General features: G+C 40.2%; 1 protein-coding gene across 2 annotated transcripts; it reads right to left on the bottom strand.

The window, feature by feature from the left end:
• Positions 1–656: 656 nt before the first annotated feature.
• me2 (malic enzyme 2, NAD(+)-dependent, mitochondrial) lies at positions 657–17,818 on the bottom strand. Of its 2 annotated transcripts, none has more exons than XM_079689456.1 (15): positions 17,796–17,818; positions 13,018–13,171; positions 10,228–10,361; positions 9,937–10,086; positions 9,554–9,629; positions 9,049–9,210; positions 8,749–8,962; positions 8,472–8,569; positions 6,213–6,326; positions 5,961–6,072; positions 4,045–4,187; positions 3,811–3,913; positions 3,565–3,635; positions 3,328–3,426; positions 657–3,007 (listed from the first exon to the last, which is right to left on the bottom strand). In XM_079689456.1, exons 2-15 carry the CDS (start codon positions 13,129–13,131, stop codon positions 2,840–2,842), a joined length of 1,758 nt encoding a protein of 585 aa, XP_079545582.1. In that variant the 5' UTR covers positions 13,132–13,171; positions 17,796–17,818; the 3' UTR covers positions 657–2,839. The 2 variants fall into 2 exon arrangements, with proteins under 2 accessions (XP_079545582.1, XP_079545581.1); XM_079689455.1 differs by lacking the exon at positions 17,796–17,818 and adding an exon at positions 16,580–16,737.
• Positions 17,819–20,329: the final 2,511 nt, after the last annotated feature.

The raw sequence follows: 20,329 nt of genomic DNA, 5'->3' as shown, positions 1-20,329 counted from the left end.
AATATTGAGTGTAAAGTCGGGTCTAAAAATGTAAAGTCGAGTCTAAAAATGTAAAGTATGTAATAAAATATTAGGCCTACTAGGTAGAAAAATATAAAAAAATCAAAGGATAGTTTGTTGAAAAATATAAAAAAGTAATCGTATAGCTTGTTGAAAACAATACAAAAGGCATAGTATAGTATAGTCCATTTGTCACATAATAGAATGTGACAAATGTCATGAAGAAAGTCATTGTATAGTTCTTTGAAAAATATGTTCTAAAACTCATATCATTTTTTTTAAAAGTCCGTAACGTAAAAAAATAGCAACTATATTTTAAGTATAGGGTAGCATCTCGAAAAAATATAAAACAAGTCATAGTATTATGTTGAAAATATCCTTGTTTTAAAAAAAAATCTCAATAAAAAGTATATATTCATAGTATAGTAGTATCTTGCAAACTTCATGAAAAAAGTCACGATATAGAAAAAAGGTATAGACACCAACCAGGTATAGAGATCTTTTGTTTTGACTGGTGAGCCTTCACCCCGGCTTTGCGGCCCACTTACAAAAAATGGTTTTAGCATTATAAAATCCAAAGACTAAAACTGAAACAACATAGGTAAAACAGGCACTGCCTAAATCTTTATCAACACGGAAACCAATTGACAAAAGGATCACGTTTTAAAACTGTTTATTCTGCACATATTCTCTCTGCGTACAAATGCTAAGGCAATAGTATTTTGTAACAAAAATAATCTTCAGAAACACAGACTTGAAGGACACATCACCATATAAGTGCACACACTATATGGAAAAAGCGATTACATTTAAGGGGGGCGACACGACGAAAACAACCACGAAAACATACAAATTCATACTGGACGATTACAGTCAGTAACAACAGCTGGATGGACATAAGAGCAAAGGTGCTGAGGTTAAAATGGTTCTAATCATTTAATAAATGTGTGGAACTTTGCATTAGCAATGCAAAATGTGTTCACAACCTGAAGCTGCAAAGTCTAAACCAGGGGTTCCCAAACTTTTCAGCCCACGACCCCCAAAATAACAGTGCCAGAGACTGGCGACCCCTGTCAAATTGGAAGTTGCACCAAATTATTTGATGTAATTCAGATGCAATTAGCCTACATAAAAGGCCTCAAATTGGAAGTACTGCCTGGGCTGTCTTTCTCACTCAATTCTGCAATAGGTAGATCTTGCCTTTCAACAAGGCCGGGGATCTTGGGCTTAAAAAGGTTGGTGACCACTGCTTTAAATCTTCTGTTTATCACTGCTTGTTTTTTATTTAAATTAAATTAAGAGCTATATATTGAAATTAAAAACTGTAAGTAACTGAGATTGGTTTCCTTCTATTCAAGCACATTTCATTTTAAATCTTATTTATGCCAATGTTTTTTTATATTTGCTTGTTTTTGAATGCTTTATTTTATGAACGGCACAAAAACCATTAATGTGAGCCTGGAAGTGTGTTGTTCAATATGTTCCAATGAGTGAAATACACAGTAACCTGCCGAAACACACGTGGACGCACTAAACAATTTGATAAATTCGCAAACATTTCTGTACAGTACACAAAATATATTTTAAGGGAAAATACTGTGTATCCAATTATTTAATACTGCAAATTGTTCACTGAAACATTTAGGGATAGTTTTATTGAATATGTATATCACAGTTAAGCCAAGCGTTGATTTTTAGGGATAGATGCTTCTAAGCACAATTCATTAAAGGAGTGTTGATGTCAGGGTCTCTAATGAATATACAGCACATCTGAAAACATCCCTTGAAAATTACATTTAATAAATTCAGAGAAATAAATACAATTTGACAAAAGCATTCAAACACATGACATGCTGGAGTGGACATTGGTTCCTTGTCTGTCTTCATAATATCTCATTGTTTGTTTCCCCTCCGTCTCTACTTGTTTCCACACAAAACCATGAATGTTAAGCGTGTTCATACATGGGTTAAGAAGGAATTTTGTAAACATATATCTAACACTGAGCAATGTTAGATCATTGAAGAGCTCAATCCATAGAAAAAGGCAATTTCCGTACTTTATGCTAATGTGTGCACTAATTGTAGCTAAATTTAGGTAGCCGAATAGTCATAGTAGTGGGTAGTGCTCACCCAAGACCAACCCGTGTCAGAAGTTCAACAAAAATGTCTCTGCCTCAAATAAGACTCATCTTTAAATGAAATATGGAGTGTACCTTTCAAATGGGTAAAGATTATAATATTGTTTATTCTAACAATAGGGTAACTCTGTTTCAGGATATAAATGACTGAGAAGAAACACAAAACAGATCATGGAGTCATTTCTAGTATCTTGTAAAGCCCATCTTGAGCTTAAGCGGAGTATAGCATTTGGTGTTTTGGTTCCTGTTTGCAAGAGTGTATTACAACCACAGAATGTGTCTTTATAATTTACTGTAATATACTTAATTTAGAGTTATTTCAGTTATTTTTGTTGTAAAACTGAGTATTGATAATTCAAATCTTTTCTGAGGTTTCAACAATTAAAGCAGATTTCCACACTGCCTTTTCCTACCACCAGGTGGCCCTTCATGTGCTGGTTACATGGGATACAGAGGTGATACATAATTAGGATTCTAAGTTAAACTGTCAATTTCTGTTTAAATGTGTTCTTTCAAATGTCACTTTCCACTATACCTCTTTCACAGATCTAATCAGAATGACTTAGTGCACATGCAGTGACATGGTAGCACTACTTACTACAATCTGTTTTAATAAACAGATTTTTGCACTAAGATAATCATGATCCTCTAATAAGAACTGCGATGAAGAGTGAAGTGGAAAACGAAGGTGAGGGTTTGGTCTATTTCTCGTCAGTCTTGGGGCTGTAGCTGACACCTGGCCATTCGTAAGTGTCTGGCAGGAAGGAGTCGTATTCGGTGTCCCACACAGTAGCCCGTACAAAGCTCTCCTTGTCCACAGGCTCAGGGTAGCTAAACGCCATGCCTTTAGCATAGACAAACTCCACCACCTACAGAAAGAGAGAAGGTTTAGCATGGATGCTGGAAAACCTGACACAAAAAGAAAACAGACATGGAAAGATAAACTGACTACACGTTTTTGGACAACTTCGACCAAATTTGACTGGGAGGAAATACGTATCATGGCATCAAAATTCAAAGTGAAATAGCTTAATCTTACACATTATTACATTGTCAAGGTGTGGTGCAACAAATCCATGGATTTTAGAAATCAGATAATGATAAAAGAGTCTCCATTTAGGCAAGAAGACTTTGGATTAAAAGGTTTATCAAGAGGTGAAACATTCAGATGAATGTTCAGGAGACTTGCCTTGACAGCCATCTGGAGAGAGACCTCTCTGATGTTGGAGAGCGGAGGATAGAGTCTGCCTTCTGCCAGCTCTTCATCGGTCAGCTGCTCTGCAAGGGTCTGGAAGGAGTTGAAAAACACTTTTCATACAGCGGATGCATACATGACAGAGTCAGCGAGAAAGAGCAGGGTGGGGGGTAAAGAACTTTAGGAAGTTTGAAAAATAGAAAGGAGAAATACATAGCATTGACTTCAGACCTTGGCAGCCTCTAGGAACACGGTGTCACTGATGTGTCTCACTCCACTCAGGATCACAGCCAAGGCCACACCTGCAATCCACATTCAAAAGGTTTTCAAACAGAATACAATTACTCTTTGTAATGTAATGATGTTGTCCATAGTGCAAAGATGGTGAAAATACTAGGCTTTGTCCACTTCTCACACTGTATCTGAAAGTCAGTCTCATGTACATGGAATCACTCAGATAAAAAAGCATTTATTCACCTGGAAAGATGTAAGCGTTGTTCCCTTGTCCAGGAGTTATGACGCGCCCATCGCTCAGAGTCACTGGATCGAAAGGACTGCCACTAGCAAAAAGACATCTGCCCTGTGGGACCAAAAAACAAATTGGTATAGTGGGAAAAAGAACAATAACAACATGACTGATTTGACAACCCGGGGACACTTCATTTCTGACTTTCTGTCAAATGAAACAAAGGATAGGAAAGAGCTGTGTACATCAGTTAGTGTGTAGGCGTCCTCTGCTGTGCACTCTGCTTTAGTGGTGGGGTTACTCAGGGCAAAGATGATTGGTCGGTCATTCATAGTTCCCATGGCTTTGAGGACATCGTGAGTGAACAGACGGCCAGCTCCGGAAACACCTGGAAGGAATGGCAACATTATTTAAATATTAAAATGTTTTATTAAAATGTTATTAAACACAGTCATTAAAGAACCAAGTTAACAGAAAATACAAAACAGACTGGTATAAAATACAAGACAATGGTAAGAAACTAATTATGTGATTTAAGAAAAGTCAGCGTAAAACAGAAATGTTGTCAGACCTGGGGCCGTATTCACAAAGCATTTTATCTCACCGCTAGGAGTGCTCCTAACTCGTGCTAAAACATTTTACGTAGGAGTTTTTTCTTAAAAGTTATTCACAAAGCCGCTGAGACCTACTCATACTAAGGATAAATCAATAAGAGTGAACTAAGAGTGACGCGCCGTTGCTATGGATGACGTTGATTCTCGTGCATGAGTTTAGAAGCGGTCAGTACGGTGATTGGTTGTTCAGAGCAGGCGGTCTCGGTGAAACTCATCCGCAACATCCCACAAACGAGCCCACTAAAACAAGGAAATAGCCTAGGCTAGAAATGTATTCCTATCAAATCGTTATGGACAGTGCAGTTAGCAGAATACACGCATGATGACAAGTTTGTGCAGACCACGATAATGACGTTGTATATGCACGTTAAAGAGAGAGAGCAAACAATAAAAATACGTAAATTGCATTAAATCGAGGAGGCAATTAAAAGCACCATGCAAACTATTATCCAATGAGCATATTTCCAGCACTTAAACACTTTCAATAACAGCCCATACCGCCGTTAAAGCCCCCCTATCATGATGAATGAAAACAATCTGCGTGTTGATGGAATGTACTTTCTTTCTATTGACGAACACGTCCTCATCTTTTGATGGCGCAATTATTTTTATGTGCGTCCCGTCAATAGCACCGACCACACCGGGCATACCTGCAATTGCCATGAAGTTGGCTTTGATCCTGTGTAGTTGTTGATTGTCCAAAGGAAACCGGATAAACTGTTGGATGATATGTGGTCTAGAGAGCGTGTTGATGGTTTGGTTTATGGCACGGCTGACTGATGGTTGCGATATTCATAAATCGTCAGCATTGCAAAGTTGCATTTTCCCTGTTGCTAAATATCGTAGTGTTGCCAAACATTTTATTTCCGGACTAATCGGGTTATTCCTGTTAATCGGGGATGTTATTGCATCCCGCACTAATTCCACAACAAGTTTGATACCCTCACGATTTAGCCTATATCTCTTGATCAATTCACAGTCTTCCATTGTCTCCAAAACATTTCGTCTCTCAGCCATTTTCAGATTCTTTGTGAATAGGTCTTACTGAGTTAGGAGTCCTCTCGGGGACTTTTAAGCTCTCCTTAACTTAGGTGCTACTTTTAGGCCTAAAATACTTTGTGAATTGCTCTTAGTGAATAAAATTAAGAGTCCTAAATTTAAGACTGACACGCCCATTACGTTTAGGAGTTTCTCCTAAATTCGCCAGTTAGGAGCTACTTTTAGCCCTAAGATCCTTTGTGAATACGGCCCCTGATCTAAAGGCCTAAAAGTGGAAGGAGGAAGGAGACATATTTTTTTTATTCTATCATTTCCGTACAAGCTGAGGACGCATTTACATTGACAGAATGCTTTAATGATTGGATGAATAATAAAAAGCCTAAATATAAAATATAGTTATTCAAATGACCTGATTAAATCTTGTGTTTTCATAAAACAGCATAATAAATAAGAGCATGTGAGATATTTTATTCTGGCTCAAACCTAAAAATCCATATTCCAAACAAGATTTTACAGTTATACAAATAAGAAGATGGGAAGTTCCTCACCAATAATAGCTGTGGGTTTGATGGTGTTGACGGCATCCAGGAAGCTCTGCACGGACCCTGGACTGTCATGGACAAACACCTCCTGGTTAGAGTCCGTCCCCTCTTGTCGGCCCTGATTGCAACAATACATCAAAACAAAAGTAAACTCTTTGTTCACTAATTAAACAGTATACTAACAGTGAGCCAGACAGAAAGCCACACAGACAGGTAATGCATGTTCTGGTTGTTGATTTCTGCATCGCACAAACTAACCTTTATAAGTAAGCCATGTTTATCGAACAACCAGATCTTATTTCTGGCCTCAGCTTGGGACATTCCCTTCTCCATCATCGCCATGACGATCAGATTGGCAATACCAAGTGCAGCCTAGGAAGGAAATTACCAAAGTGAAATACCAAAAGTAAAGACAGTGTTTACAACATTAAACCATCACTTCTATTTGTTGACATATTCCTTCTTTATTGTTGTAAAAGTAGTTAAACAACAATGACCAATGGTGTTGTAGATGAAGAAACTATCTCTGAGCTCAGTCAATTCAGTCATGTTTCTTCCCAAGAAGATTCAGAGAGGTCCCCATTCTCTTTCAAAAATACAAGTCCTACCACCAATACAGTATTTACATTTCACTAAACTGTAGACATCAGATAGTAGATTTTTACAACTAAACAGAAGGACATTTATTCCCAACCCACTCTGTCATTATAGCCTTTCTAGCCAACATTACATCGATTCAAATGTTTCCTTGTACACTTTCAGAGAATCCTTTATAAAAAGGCAGAAAAGCAGATCTCCACACCTGCTTTTTATGTACTTTTATTGCACTCCAACAATTGTTTTGCAATTAGGAGAATTTTCAGAAGCTTCTGTTTGAAAATGACTGTAAACATGTTCAAATATGTAAAAACTGTGAAATATTACGTTGTATTCTCCCTTTATTGATTGCATAGCGTTATTTGGAAAGGCAAAAGCAGAATGTCTTTCTTAAAGGAGACCTATCATGCTATATTTAAATGATATAGTTTATGACCATACCTATATAAGGTATATTTATACATTTTATTTTTCAAAATACCAAACAGATCATTTTTTAGCCATGCCTCGTTTCGCTCTATTCCAAGCCTGTCTTTGAAAATTCGGAGCAGCAGCTGACCACGCCCCCCTGCAGAAGAGGGGGGCATGAGCCGGCGAGAGTCACGTTACCATGTTTGCTGTGATTACGAGTGTGGAATAAACATGTCATCTCAGAGCAATGCATGTGTTCAAGCATATTATCAATTTGATCCAGAAACTGACCCTGAAGCAGCGGAGGTTTTGGTGGAGGTGCAAACATCTCGGTGGCAGCAGGACGTTTCTGAATGGTTAGTTGACAAGCTGTTGTCCCTATTTATTTTACTCTGTTTGTTACGATGCTTGCTACTTATTCCGTTCATATTTTGGCTAATTAGCAAGAATGAAATGTGTACAGTTTGTAACTTAGAGTTTGACCCAGCAATAAGTCTCTGAAAGGCGGGGGAAAGTTGTGTGGATAGAGGCAGAGCGCAGCGGCAGGCAGAAGAGCAGGCTGTGACACACACACACACACACACACACACACACACACACACACACACACACACACACACACACACACACACACACACACACACACACACACACACACACACACACACACACACACACACACACACACACACACACACACACACACACACACACACACACACACACACACACACACACACACACACACACACACACACACACACACGGCTGCGTCAGCTCACTTTGTAACCCAGGAAAGGAGCAGGAATTCTGGGTACGTGAGTGTTAAAAGTGCATTAAACTGTTTTGATCCGACAGCCGCTGATGTGCACGGAAGTCTATCCGTTTCGTTAACATTTGAATAGCCGAATGGACGGAAATCCGTCCTACAGTATATGCGAATGAGAGGTTTGGCAATGCACGTGGCCGTGGCTCATTCCCCTGATAGGTGGAGAGTTGACCAATAAGCGGAGCACCTCTTTGTGACGTAGAAAAGTGTTTAAATCTGGATCCGTTTTTTTCAGATCCGTTGCAGCCCCTTTTTTAGAGATTTGGCTAATGAGGAAAATAGAGAGGGTTGTGTTCTGACACTTGGTGAGTTCCCTGGAACACCGGGGACACATATTAATTTATAAAACATGTGCAAAGGTGCATTTTGCATGATAGGTCCCCTTTAAGCAGTGTACACCAATATTTGTAAAAAAAAAAGTGCAGATCTTTCAAAAATCTATTTTGTAATTCAGAATTAAAACAAGTAACAGAACCTATCAAACCTACCTCCATTATTTCCTTGAAATGTAATTGTCAACCTTGGCAATATTTTCTTTTAGTATTACCAGCTTTGGTCAGTAGGGGGTATCGTTGCACGTACAAATTGGTTTGATATATGGGACTTTCACATTAGAAATTGGAGAGGAAAAAGAGAAAAATGCCAAATTGATTAATAAATATTAATAAATATTATCATACCTCTCCAGCTCCCAAGAAAAGCACCCGATGTTCAGTGATGGGTTTACCAATGGCTCTCTGAGCTGCCAACAGACCAGCAAGGGCTACAGCTGCAGTGCCTGAAAACATGCAAAGAATCCAACAGCAAACAATAACATATCGGCTTTAAAGACAAACAATTAACCACTTTTTGTTTTCAGGTAGGAGGGCTCACAACAACTGAAATGTTGATTGAGTAGCTCAACGTTATGGCATTATAATGAAGTAGAAGTCCTAAGTGCAGTATCTAGGGCCGAACCTTGGATGTCGTCATTGAAGGTGCAGTACTTCTCCCTGTACTTCCTGAGGAAGCGGAATGCATTGTGGTTCCCAAAGTCCTCAAACTGGATGAGTGTGCCCTGCCCGTATTTGTCCACCACAGCTTCCATGAACTCATCAATCAGATCATCGTAGACCTGAGAATTATCTCGCTCCTGGTACAGGCCCATGTACAGCGGGTCTTTGAGGAGAGTCTGATTGAAGGGAAAGAAGAAGCATATGAAGCATAATGGATGTCCACACATACAATATACAGAAAACATACACATATCTGTCCTACCTTATTGTTGGTGCCAACGTCTATGACCACAGGCAGGCATTTCTCAGGTCTAATGCCGGCGCAGGCTGTGTACAGGCAGAGTTTTCCAACTGGGATGCCCATTCCATAAACACCCAGGTCCCCTAGTCCTAAAATACGCTCTCCATCAGTAACCACTACCGCCTAGATCAAGAGACAGGTGGAAAAGAAGTACATTAGTCAGCAAAATGCCAGATATCACACAGATGTAAACAACAGGAAACTGGACCTTGGCCAGGTGAATGTAGATATGATGAGTTCATTAAGAAGTCTTCCCTAAATTAATGTGATGTCTATAACTCTGATTTATATTAACTTAAAGTTGTGTAGCCACAATTCATTTTCACAATTCTTTTTTTTTTTTTTTAATCCTTTGTCTGCATGCTTTTGAGGGATGAAGGTTCCTAGTAGACTCATTTAAACAGTATTATAGACATCAGCTTCAGTTAGACGTGGTGTTACTGTGGTGATGTTCTCAGCTACTCACTGATACATCAGTCTCTGGCCAATTGTCTAGGATGGAACGAATGTGCCCTTTGTCCCGAATGGAGATAAACAAACCTCTGGTGAGAGAAAAAAGCCAATGAGTAATGTCAAGATTCTATTTACTAAAAAATAAAAACAAACAACAATACTATCCTCAAAACGATTTTAGTCAGGGTGTTGACACAAACACAACCACCATCATTTAAAAAAAAGTCAACAGCTCATGTAACACACTGTTATATAAAGATGTTTATACATTCTATAAAGCCACCAGATGAAAACCTACATAAAAAGGCTTAAGACTGTCAGAACAAAAATCCTTGTAGTTTTGTTGATGTTTTGTCTTTCAGTAGTCGGTTATTGACAGCTTCACTGCTTGCTTACTTGGGTCTTCTGAAGATGTGTCCATAATGTGTGCAGGCCAGGCCTACAGTGGGAGTGTAAACTATTGGCATCAGTTCCTCGATGTCTTCCATCAGCACCCTGTAGAAAAGCCTCACATTCCTTTCCTGGATGCCCATCAAGTAGATGTACCTTTGTGGAAAAGGAGAAACAATGTAAAGAGAAAGAAAAGTTCAACTGTATGGAAGGAGATGTTTCAGACAAACATCCTTAATGACCAACAGAATACTGTGGGTATGTGCTCCAGTACTTTAAGATATGATATGTCCTTACTTCTGCAGGGGATCAGTCATGTTCTTGAGATTATTCTGAAAGCGCATGGCCTGAATGTCCTGAGTCTCCACTTTGGGAGGCAGCAGACCATGTATCCCCAAAATCTGTCGCTCCTGGAGAGTGAAGGCCATGCCCTGCGGAAACACACAGAAAACAACTGGACATGAGTAGGGAGACAAAGAGCATGTGAATAAAACAACCACTCATGACGAGTTACCTTTAACGGGCAGGATTGTTCATAAACTGTGGTTGTGAAAATTGTAAAAGATAGATGTTTTGTTTTCTCTAAACTCTTCTTGTGCAGAAGCATGTTTGCGTTCCGAGTATTTCTAATTCAGTTTACTTCACATAGTTGCTTGAATTTAAATGATGGTATTTGGTACTATGCATATTCACTTACAGGATATGACTAATAACAGATATGACTGAAATGCACTCTGGTTCCTCCTTTGAAAGTGGTCTCTTTAAGAAGCATTGCTGCAGGAAATGGTCAGGAGAGGGTATTACCCATGAGCCCTCAGAGGGGGGTGACCACTTGACCATTTGACCTTTTACAGTAAAGTGAAACGTAGAGGCCAGATGAAAGCATTTTGCAGTATGGGAAAGGAGGCTAAAGGGGTTAGAGAGGGGAGTAGCCTTAAAGAAGCCAATAAGGAGGACCCTGGGCAGAAACACCCCAAGTGCTGTATAGAGGAGATGATGTGGAGGAGGGGTACAACGTGTTTCATGATCCTGCAGTAAGCCTGTATGTAGGTTTACGAACCCAACTCTGAATGATATATGTGCATAACATTTGGAGGCCCTCACATCTGTGGCTGGGGCTGATTATTCTGTGATGAATGCAAGGGGCTCCCCTGGCAAAGTGCTGAGTCATGCTGATGGAGGATTTCACTTCCCTCAGCTCCAGTACTCAGTTCCTCCCAACAGAACCCAGCAAGCTGCAAACCTCTGATATCTCCTATTTCCATTTTACATAGAAATGTTCCCTCAGATTCGTTTATTCCAAATTGCAGTTTAACATTTATTTTGAATATGTCAAGTGATTTAAACACGTTAAAAAAAGAGGAAGCCTAACCTGATTTGCTCAGAACGCGTATTTGTACTGTTTTGATATGCGTTTCTCATTTTATCTATACACTGGACATGACATTGGTTTCAATAATCATTTTATATATGCAAGTAAAACACTTTAATTTGTTAATAACATTTAAGAAATGTGGGATCACGGAGATCATATATATATATATCATCTTAGAGACTAGATTGTACCATCTGGTGTAAGTTTGTTGACAGTGTAATGTAATGAACAATGCATGTCTTCAACACTGTGACCTTTGCTGTTGAGGTATGATGAGTCATGGCAGTCACAGTAATTCAGTCTGCTGATGCCAGTCACTTCTAATCTGGCAACACTTCCTATGAGAAACCAGCCGTTGCCATTTTTGTCTTGTTTCATGCGATTTTCAGTGTTTTTAAATATAAGACAATAAACTCAGTGACTTTTCATACTATTAAAAAATCCAAAATCTGCTCAAATAGATAAAAGGAACACAATGAGGAAGGCCAGAAGTGCATTGTGAAATAAAGGTGCTGTGAGTACAGTATTTGTAGGACTATCAGCCAGTTAACCTCTGACCAGTATTTTTATATTTAGCACAACATGTGTAGTGTAGGCCGTAACTTCAAGCAGCTACAGCCTCATGTTTCAAATGTCATTTGTAGCTTGCAGTAACCTGACGAGACACCCAGTCAAAGAATTCACATCCTCTATCACAATATGAGAGACCGTTTTCAATTCAAGTCCCCACCTTGCAAAAGGAATGCAAAAGTGACACCCTGTTAGGTGTGGTTACGTGTTTGTATGGCACAAACACAAGGCAGTTTGCAACTCTTTACACAAGGATTAGTAAATCATTTCAAAAAGCAGGGAGAAGTCAAATAAAGACAAAAGGAAAAATAGACATAAATAATCAAACTATTTAAAACACACTACTTTTAAAAAGCATTTGCAGTTCAGAAAATAAGACCCCAAACTTAATAATAAGCAATTGCACAAAAAAAGTTTTCAAACTTGATTCAAAAGACATTTCTGACCATCGAGCAGTGATACTGGTTCAGTCAGAAATCCAGGTGAAAAGTGATATGAATTCGTTTCTGACTTTAAACAAGCTACACTCGACCTGACGTGACAAAATGCCAAAATTGCAGTGTCAGATTATCTCAGCAATTCTAGTTTAGTTAAGGTTTCTGAGAATCACCGTTTTCATAAACCTAATAAGATTTTAGGTTTATGAAAATGGTGATTAGTTTGGAAGGTATCTAGAAATATATATTTTCAGTATAAAGTACAGTGGCTTTGAAAAGTTTAATATTCAAATATCAATTACTGTAGTTTTGCAGTGAGCCATCTGTCTAGAGTCTGTCAAGCCAGGCAAAGTCAAACAGCAGAAAATGAACAGCAGCCAACCAGCTGCTGAAAAAGCATTGGCACTGATGGGCAAGTTGTTCTAGTTATAAGCAGAACCGACCACTGGCTCAGGGATAAGATGAACTGATGCAGTGCTTGACAGGACTTTATAATGCCATGTTGTCCGCGTGTTAAAAAATTCATGTGGTGGTTGCATAATACTCACTTTTTAAAGCAGCTTTGTTTATGATCATGGTTTGCACTACATTTGTTGGTATTTCTGTATTTCATTAGCAAAGACTATTCTGAAACACCACCAGGGCAGCTAATGACATGTTAATAAAGCTGTTTAACCACCATGTGTTTTTTAGTAATCCACTCACTTTGTTGGTGCGTGGGTTGAGCATGAGGGGCTTGCCCTTATCTTTGGTGTGTGCCCATCTGCAAACAGAGACACAGGGCCTCAGGGACCAGGTTGTCTTCAACCTGGACAACATGGTGGACTGTCACTGGTCTGGAAGGTCCACTGGGGGAAAGCTGGAGAAAAAAATGAAAGAGAAACAAAGTTAACAAAATAACCTAAAGTTGTGTTATCTTTCGAAATCGGAGCAAAACAATGGATATGTATGTTGGCCATAATAGGTAGCTGTTCCGGGATACTGAATAATACTAAGAAGTCTCCTATTTATGTTTGTTCAGTTGTAGAGTATTCTTATTTCAAAAAATCCAATCATCAATTATTAAGCTTGCAGTCTGAGTGCATGTGAATATTTTCTCTAGTGTCATTGGGTTGTTAAAAATTATTACTTTGACTACTCTTCCTTCTGCCAATCAGGACAGGAAGTGCAATCCTGCCACAACCTTTGAACATATGACATCATTAGACTTCATGCTATCATGACAGTAAGTTATCCCACTGACGCACAATAAATCCCAGAAGCCTTTGAACGAACTCTCGATGATTAGAAATGCAGACAGCAGCATCATTAATCTGGGTGTAGAGAGAAGTGATTTAGTGCGTCCTCTGACAAACAAAGCTTTGAAAGATTGTCATAATCCTTTTCGCACAGAGCTCCACATGAAGAGAGAAAACAAGTTACAGTAAATCAAGATGACATGAGTCGACAGATAGGCTGATATAAGTATCACAAGAAAACCACTAACAAATCACACAGAAAATATGTGCCATTTTCAGAGCATTTTCAGAATAAGTCATGTCTTTTATTTTGGGAGAGAAGAAGATAAAACAAGCTCAAAAAGCTTTCCTACCAAACAACCTTTACTCAAGGGCCCCTACCCTACTGTCAGCTGCTGTTGTTGGCCTGGAATAGTCTTTGTGAGAGTTATGTCATGCATGTGACCTGTGATTCGCAGTGATGCTTTCTTGTGCTGCATTGTTGTGGGTGTAGAAAAAGGCCAGATGAAGGTTCTCAGAAAAACCTCTCTAAGTTACAATTCAGAGTGGATTCCCCCTTGTGATAAATATCGTGCCAAAGGGTTATATCCTGACTGAACCAAGCAAGTAAATGTTGCTTTTCCACCAAACATGCAGAGTCAATGGCCTAAAGAAGTACTACGCAATCTTGTGCCTTAATGTGAATGTAAAAAAGGGCATATTGTTTAAGCGTCCTGATATTACAGAGATGGAGCCAGAATAATATCTTAATCCAACCTTCTGAATTCTGCTCTGGCTCTGGTGTATTTTATTTTCAATCCCAAAATACTTTTGGCTTTCCTAAGGTCAAGACATGACCCAGAGGAAATGCAACTGGACCTGTAAGCAAGTTATGTGGACAACAATGACACAAGCATTTTTACAGCACGCACAGTTTCTATTTTAGTTCCCTGAAGTCTAGTGCTGAGACCAGAATGCTGAAAGAGGTATTCCTTTAAAATACAAGATGGATGTTACAGTCAGCTGTTACAAAAACAATATCAAATTAAATATAATTGTAACCTATAGGCCGATTAAACAGGGCAAAGGAGTTGAGAGCTGGCTCCTTTGAATGACGTCACGGCCTGGACCACATGCTGCTGAGCTCAGTTGGCAGAAGTCACAAATATGAGCCAGTTATTGTAACAGCCATCTGTGCTGTCAACATTTGCATACCCCTGCTCCATTCATCACTACACTACACTTACTTTCAACTGTCCACCCATGTTATTATAGTAATAATCACCCTCATAAGAAAATATGAATGGAGATAAACAAATAGATCTCAAAATGCATTCAAACAAGATACCACTCACATGCTCCATCAAGTAGTGCTTGCAACAATTATATAAAAGTCCCTGCTTAGTGCATTCAATCACGATATGCTATTATACTTTTGATAAGCAACCTTTTGAGTTTATAAATGATGTTTATAGTAAAATACATAAACATCATTTATAATGTTTATGGCAACCATGGATCTAATTTCCGATCAGCCTGTATTTCTTGTTAAAGAACAGATTCAGAGTTAACACTGTGGTCTGATTCTGTTCCCCTCGCTTTGACCAACATGACTCATTTATCATATCACAGGCATTGCCAGCTTGCAAAGACTTGACTTACAGCTATATCCAGAACACATCAACTAGCAAGCATCAAAGTCAGAGCCAAAGTGTCAGACTGTATAAGCAGCACCCACAATAATTGGACATTTTAGTGCTCTGATGATTTGATATTCAAATTGAAGCAGCCTTGATGCAGCCTCTATGAATTACAGTCTTTGTGTTGTACAAAATAATATTTTATGGTTGTTCACATTTATTTTAGCTTTCTGCCTGTTCATAGAACGCCTGAACACTTGGTGAAGGGACTTGATCAGCATGTCAGCTCCAAAGGAATCAAACATGCTCAGATTGTCTGTAAATGTGTTTTCTACTTTGTGTCTGACAAGTACCAGACATAAACTGTCATGAGCTTTGTATTAATGTGAGTGCAACTACTGTACATGACCTACTTCGACACCTGACTAGATAAACTAGTGTTTGGTTAGAAATGTTTAACCCAATGCTACACAAATCGCATTACAGCTTGTGATTATTATTTCTAGAAAATATGTGTACAAACAATGTGAATTGACTCAGTAGGCACAATGTAATCAAACCCACGCACATGCTTTCAAGTCTTGACCTTCTATGGTTTCAGAGGGGGATTTTACAAGGACCAGAGTACACTTGTATGAAAGCAAAAGCAACATTAATATGGCTGCCTAAGAAATTCTTAGTCGACTTGTGTAATAATCAACTAGCTGATTTATTGAACGTTTTCTCCAAACATAATCAAGCGTGTTTTTATTATTCCCTCCAACTTCAGATCTTGTTTCTCCTTTTGTGAAAGTGTCGGGCCATGATGAACATGCTGCTGTGCTAATGTTGTACATGTGTTTTTAACCACAGCAACATGTGTCGCAACATCGGGTATCCTTGTTCTTAATGTGCCTAATGTAAAAACTGATACAATAAAATAGATATGTATCCCTCACTGTCCCTAGTTCCCTATTCTGTCTGAGGTGGAAATGGAGATAATGAATATATCTGCTTAGTGTGAGCATATTACTAAGTTTACATAGAAAAGTCTAATGGAAATGTTATAAAAATTGAATCTCACTACAGTGGTAAGCTAACCTGGTATTTAGCCTAGCAAATTCAGCCAGATACAAACATGAAGCTAACAACTGCTACAAGCTAAAGCTAGCCAATAACTACTAGGGACCACAACAACCTGTGTCGTTATTTGAAAAAACCCGTTACAGCGAGCTGGTAAAGGAAAGCAAAGTCTACCGACCGAATTTGAGTAAATGTTGGAACATTTGTAATCGCACGCCAACACGAACCAGATATCCTGATGATACACATGCTGTCATTCATTCAGACCCCCTGCTCACTAATTATTGGCTCAACGCGAAGTTCTTTGATGACGCACAAAGACTTTCCATTTCAAAGAGAGAAACTTACCTGCTCTTGTGTATTATAATATTGCGGCTTATCTCCGTTGAAAAGGTTACTGTTTAAACAGCATATTTCTCCTGGAGGTCGCTGTGTAAATGCGGTTGTTTGACTGCTTGGTGTGTCCTTTAACGGCAGCCGCAGATGAAGCAGAGTGAGGAGACGGAGGAACCTTGACGCTCGTCCAATCACGTGCCAGGGTTTCCTCCTTGGTTACCGTAAAGACTCGGGCATGGGGCATGCGCAAGATTTTGAAGGCCATCCGTCGTAGTTACTGTAGAAGAAGGACCTCATTCAAGTGTTTATGTTTTTTGTTGAATAAGTAATAATAATAATATTTTCTGTGGATTATTAAATATCCGTATTTTTTGTCATGTTTTTTTAATCATGTTCCTGAGAGAAACAATAATTCATCAGATGAACACATGTATCATTAAGATTATATTAAGTTTTTTCAGCGTCAAGTGATTTGTTTGTGTTAAATACGCACAATAAAAGACAGGTTATGAACAATGATCATAAAATTAGGGCATTAAAGTTATGCTTTAAAATGGGTTCCTAACCTCAGGTTTAACAATGCATGTGGCCTGTTACCACTTGGCTACATTACATTGTTGGAGTGGATTACCAACCTGGTATTGGGAAATAGCCAGTAGCGTGGCGTGGGGAAAGAATTAGGGGAAGCCATTAATACGTCCTTTCTTTTGGGGTGGTGGTCAATGTAATAACGTAACGGTTGAGTGATTACAGCGCGCCCGGTATCATTTTACACACATTTGTATCATACAGATGCAGGATTTACACACGCCTGTTATCTGACCGACAGGTCCGCACGCACTCTCCAGTCGAAACTCTAATAAGCATTCATTCACAAACTAAATCAGGAGACCTTTAATGTTTTACGTCCGGTTCGCTCCTTTGTTCCTCGCTGTACACAGCTCCAGTTTGGGCATTGGCCTGTCATCAGATTGTATTTGTTGTTGCTGCTGCAGCGGAAGTTTAGTCCAATTATTTTTGATTAAATACTCCAAATCTCCACCCTCCATAATTGCACTTGCTTCAGTTGCTTGCTACTTTCTAACGGCGGTGAGAGTGGTGCAGTGACGCTATCTATCTTCTATCGATTAGATTTATGATTCGAAAATTATAAAAGTAGGGTAGACATGTGGATATTATCCGACTGAACAAAACGTGCATTTACCTAACAGGTTCGTTTTCCACTGACCTTTTTTCGAGCTATTTTCCAAAATCCTATGGAGAAATCCCATTGTTATTTTGTCGAGGGAAACCGAGCGCAGCTTACTTCCGCTTTTTGGGACGCGTCACCGCACCACTAAATTGATGCGATTTGATTGGATTGTGAGGCAAGGGAAACCAGCCGCCTCTAGCTTCCCTTGGCATGGCCCTGACCAATCACAGGTTGGCAGGGGCATGACGTGGGCCGGTCAATCCCTCCATTTTTTTTCACCAAGGGAAGCAAATTTCGGCTTGCCTCCTCTCGCAACAGAGAGTGCAATCTACTGTTTCACCATAACATCGAGAGGGGCGCTGTTTCACTCTTTGTAAAATACTCAATGAGAATGGGGGAGAGACGGGCCGGTAGCAACACACAACAAAGAATTTCCGAAACTAAACGAAGTGTTTTTATTTATTTATTAAAATTATAACTACAATCCGAAAAAACAGGGGAAGCCTGGCTTCCCTTGGCCTCCAGGAGAAAACGCCACTGGCAATAGCCCAAGGCTCCCAGACCCCCCGGGTGACCAAATGCCATACATTATATATTTTTCAGTTGGCTTACATTACATTATTACATTACATTGCATTTAGCTGACGCTTTTATCCAAAGCGACTTACAATAAGTGCATTCGACCAGGAAGATACAACCTTGAAGAAAACAGAATCATATAAGTACATCAGGTTTCATAGAGCCAAACATTTCAAGTGCTACTCAACTGGCTTTAGAAAGCCAGCCCTTTATTAGTATATAAGTGCTTTGTTAATAATTCAATCGCTCGAAGTGGAGTCTAAAGAGTTGAGTTTTCAGTTTGCGCCGGAAGATGTGTAAGCTTTCTGCTGTCCTGATTTCAATGGAGAGCTCATTCCACCATTTTGGAGCCAGGATAGCAAACCCACGTGTTTTTGCTGACGGGAACTTGGGTCCCCCTCGCAGTGCGGGTGCAGCGAGCTGTTTGGCTGATGCAGAGCGGAGTGCACTTGCTGGGTGTGTACGGTTTAACCATGTCCTGGATGTAGGAAGGGCCAGATCCATTCGCAGCATGGTACGCAAGTACCAGTGTCTTGAAGTGGATTCTAGCAGTTACTGGAAGCCAGTGAAGGGAGCGGAGGAGTGGTGTGGTGTGGGAGAATTTAGGAAGGTTGAAGACCAGACGAGCCGCTGCATTCTGGATGAGCTGCAGAGGTCGGATGGCACATGCAGGTAGACCAGCCAGGAGGGAGTTGCAGTAGTCTAGGCGTGAGATGACGAGGGCCTGGACCAGAACCTGCGCTGATGTCTGGGTCAGCTGGGGACGTATCCTCCTGATGTTGTAAAGCGTGTATCTGCAGCAGCGGGTTGTTGCAGCAATGTTTGCAGTGAAGGAAAGTTTGTTATCTAGGACCACACCCAGATTCCTTGCAGTCTGAGTCGGGGAAACAACAGAGGTGCCGATGTTGATTGTTAGGTCAAGAGTGGGACAATCTTTTCCCGGAAGGAAAAGCAGTTCAGTCTTGTCAAGGTTGAGCTTGAGGTGATGAGCAGACATCCACCGAAAGATGTCTGCTAGGCAAGCAGAGATGCGTGCGACGACCTGGGTCTCTGAGCGGGGAAAGGACAGAATTAGTTTGGTGTCGTCAGCATAGCAGTGGTATGAAAAACCATGCGGGCTAATGACAGACCCGAGCGAGTTTGTGTACAAGGAGAAGAGGAGGGGACCAAGAACAGAGCCCTGAGGGACCCCTGTAGTTAATTGACAAGGGTCGGACTCGGACCCTCTCCAAGTAACCCTGTAGGTGCGGTCTTTGAGGTATGAGGTGAGGAGGGAAAGTGCAGAGCCTGAAACTCCAAGTTCTTGGAGAGTGCGAAGGAGGATCTGATGGTTCACCGTGTCGAATGCAGCAGATAGGTCCAGAAGGATGATGACAGAGGAGAGGGAGGCTGCTTTAGCAGTGTGCAGTTCGTCAGAGACAGCAAGGAGAGCAGTTTCTGTTGAGTGACCTGCCTTGAAACCAGACTGGTGCAGATCCAGAAGGTTGTTCTGATGGAGATAACAGGAGAGTTGTTTAAAGACAGCGCGTTCAAGTGTTTTAGACAGGAACGGGAGGAGAGAGACAGGCCTGTAGTTTATAACATCAGACGGGTTGAGAGTGGGTTTCTTTAGGAGAGGGTTTATTCTTGCCTCCTTGAGACTGTTTGGAAAGTGACCAGAAGTTAGAGAAGTGTTGATGAAATGGGTGAGAAACGGTAGAATATCAGGAGCGATAGTCTGAAGGAGGTTTGAGGGGATAGGGTCCAGAGGACAGGTGGTAGGACGGGCAGAGGTAATGAGGGACCTCAATTGGAGAGAGAGGGGAGAAGGAGGTCAGTGTGTGGGTGAAAGGTGGGTCTGGTGACCCAGCGGTGAGTAAAGGTGAGTCAGAAAAAGAAGAGCGAATATCATCAACCTTTTTTTCAAAGTGGTTAACAAAGTCGCTTGACAGAAGGGAGGAGGGGGGAGGGGCTTTGGGGGGGTCCAAGAGGGTGGAGAAGATAGAAAATAG

The sequence above is a fragment of the Notothenia rossii genome, assembly GCF_949606895.1.
Source record: "Notothenia rossii genome assembly, chromosome: 6".
NCBI lineage: Eukaryota > Metazoa > Chordata > Actinopteri > Perciformes > Nototheniidae > Notothenia > Notothenia rossii.
This window is presented reverse-complemented; position numbering and strand designations above follow the sequence as displayed.

Excerpts from the sequence above, each read along its gene's own strand:
- me2 (XM_079689456.1), bottom strand. The coding sequence starts at position 13,131 with ATGTTGTCCAGGTTGAAGACAACCTGGTCCCTGAGGCCCTGTGTCTCT. Across the intron at positions 9,630-9,936 it reads CACATCTTCAGAAGACCCAA|AGGTTTGTTTATCTCCATTC; the intron begins GTAAGCAAGCAG and ends TTCTCTCACCAG. Across the intron at positions 3,914-4,044 it reads ACGCCTACACACTAACTGAT|GGCAGATGTCTTTTTGCTAG; the intron begins GTACACAGCTCT and ends TTGGTCCCACAG.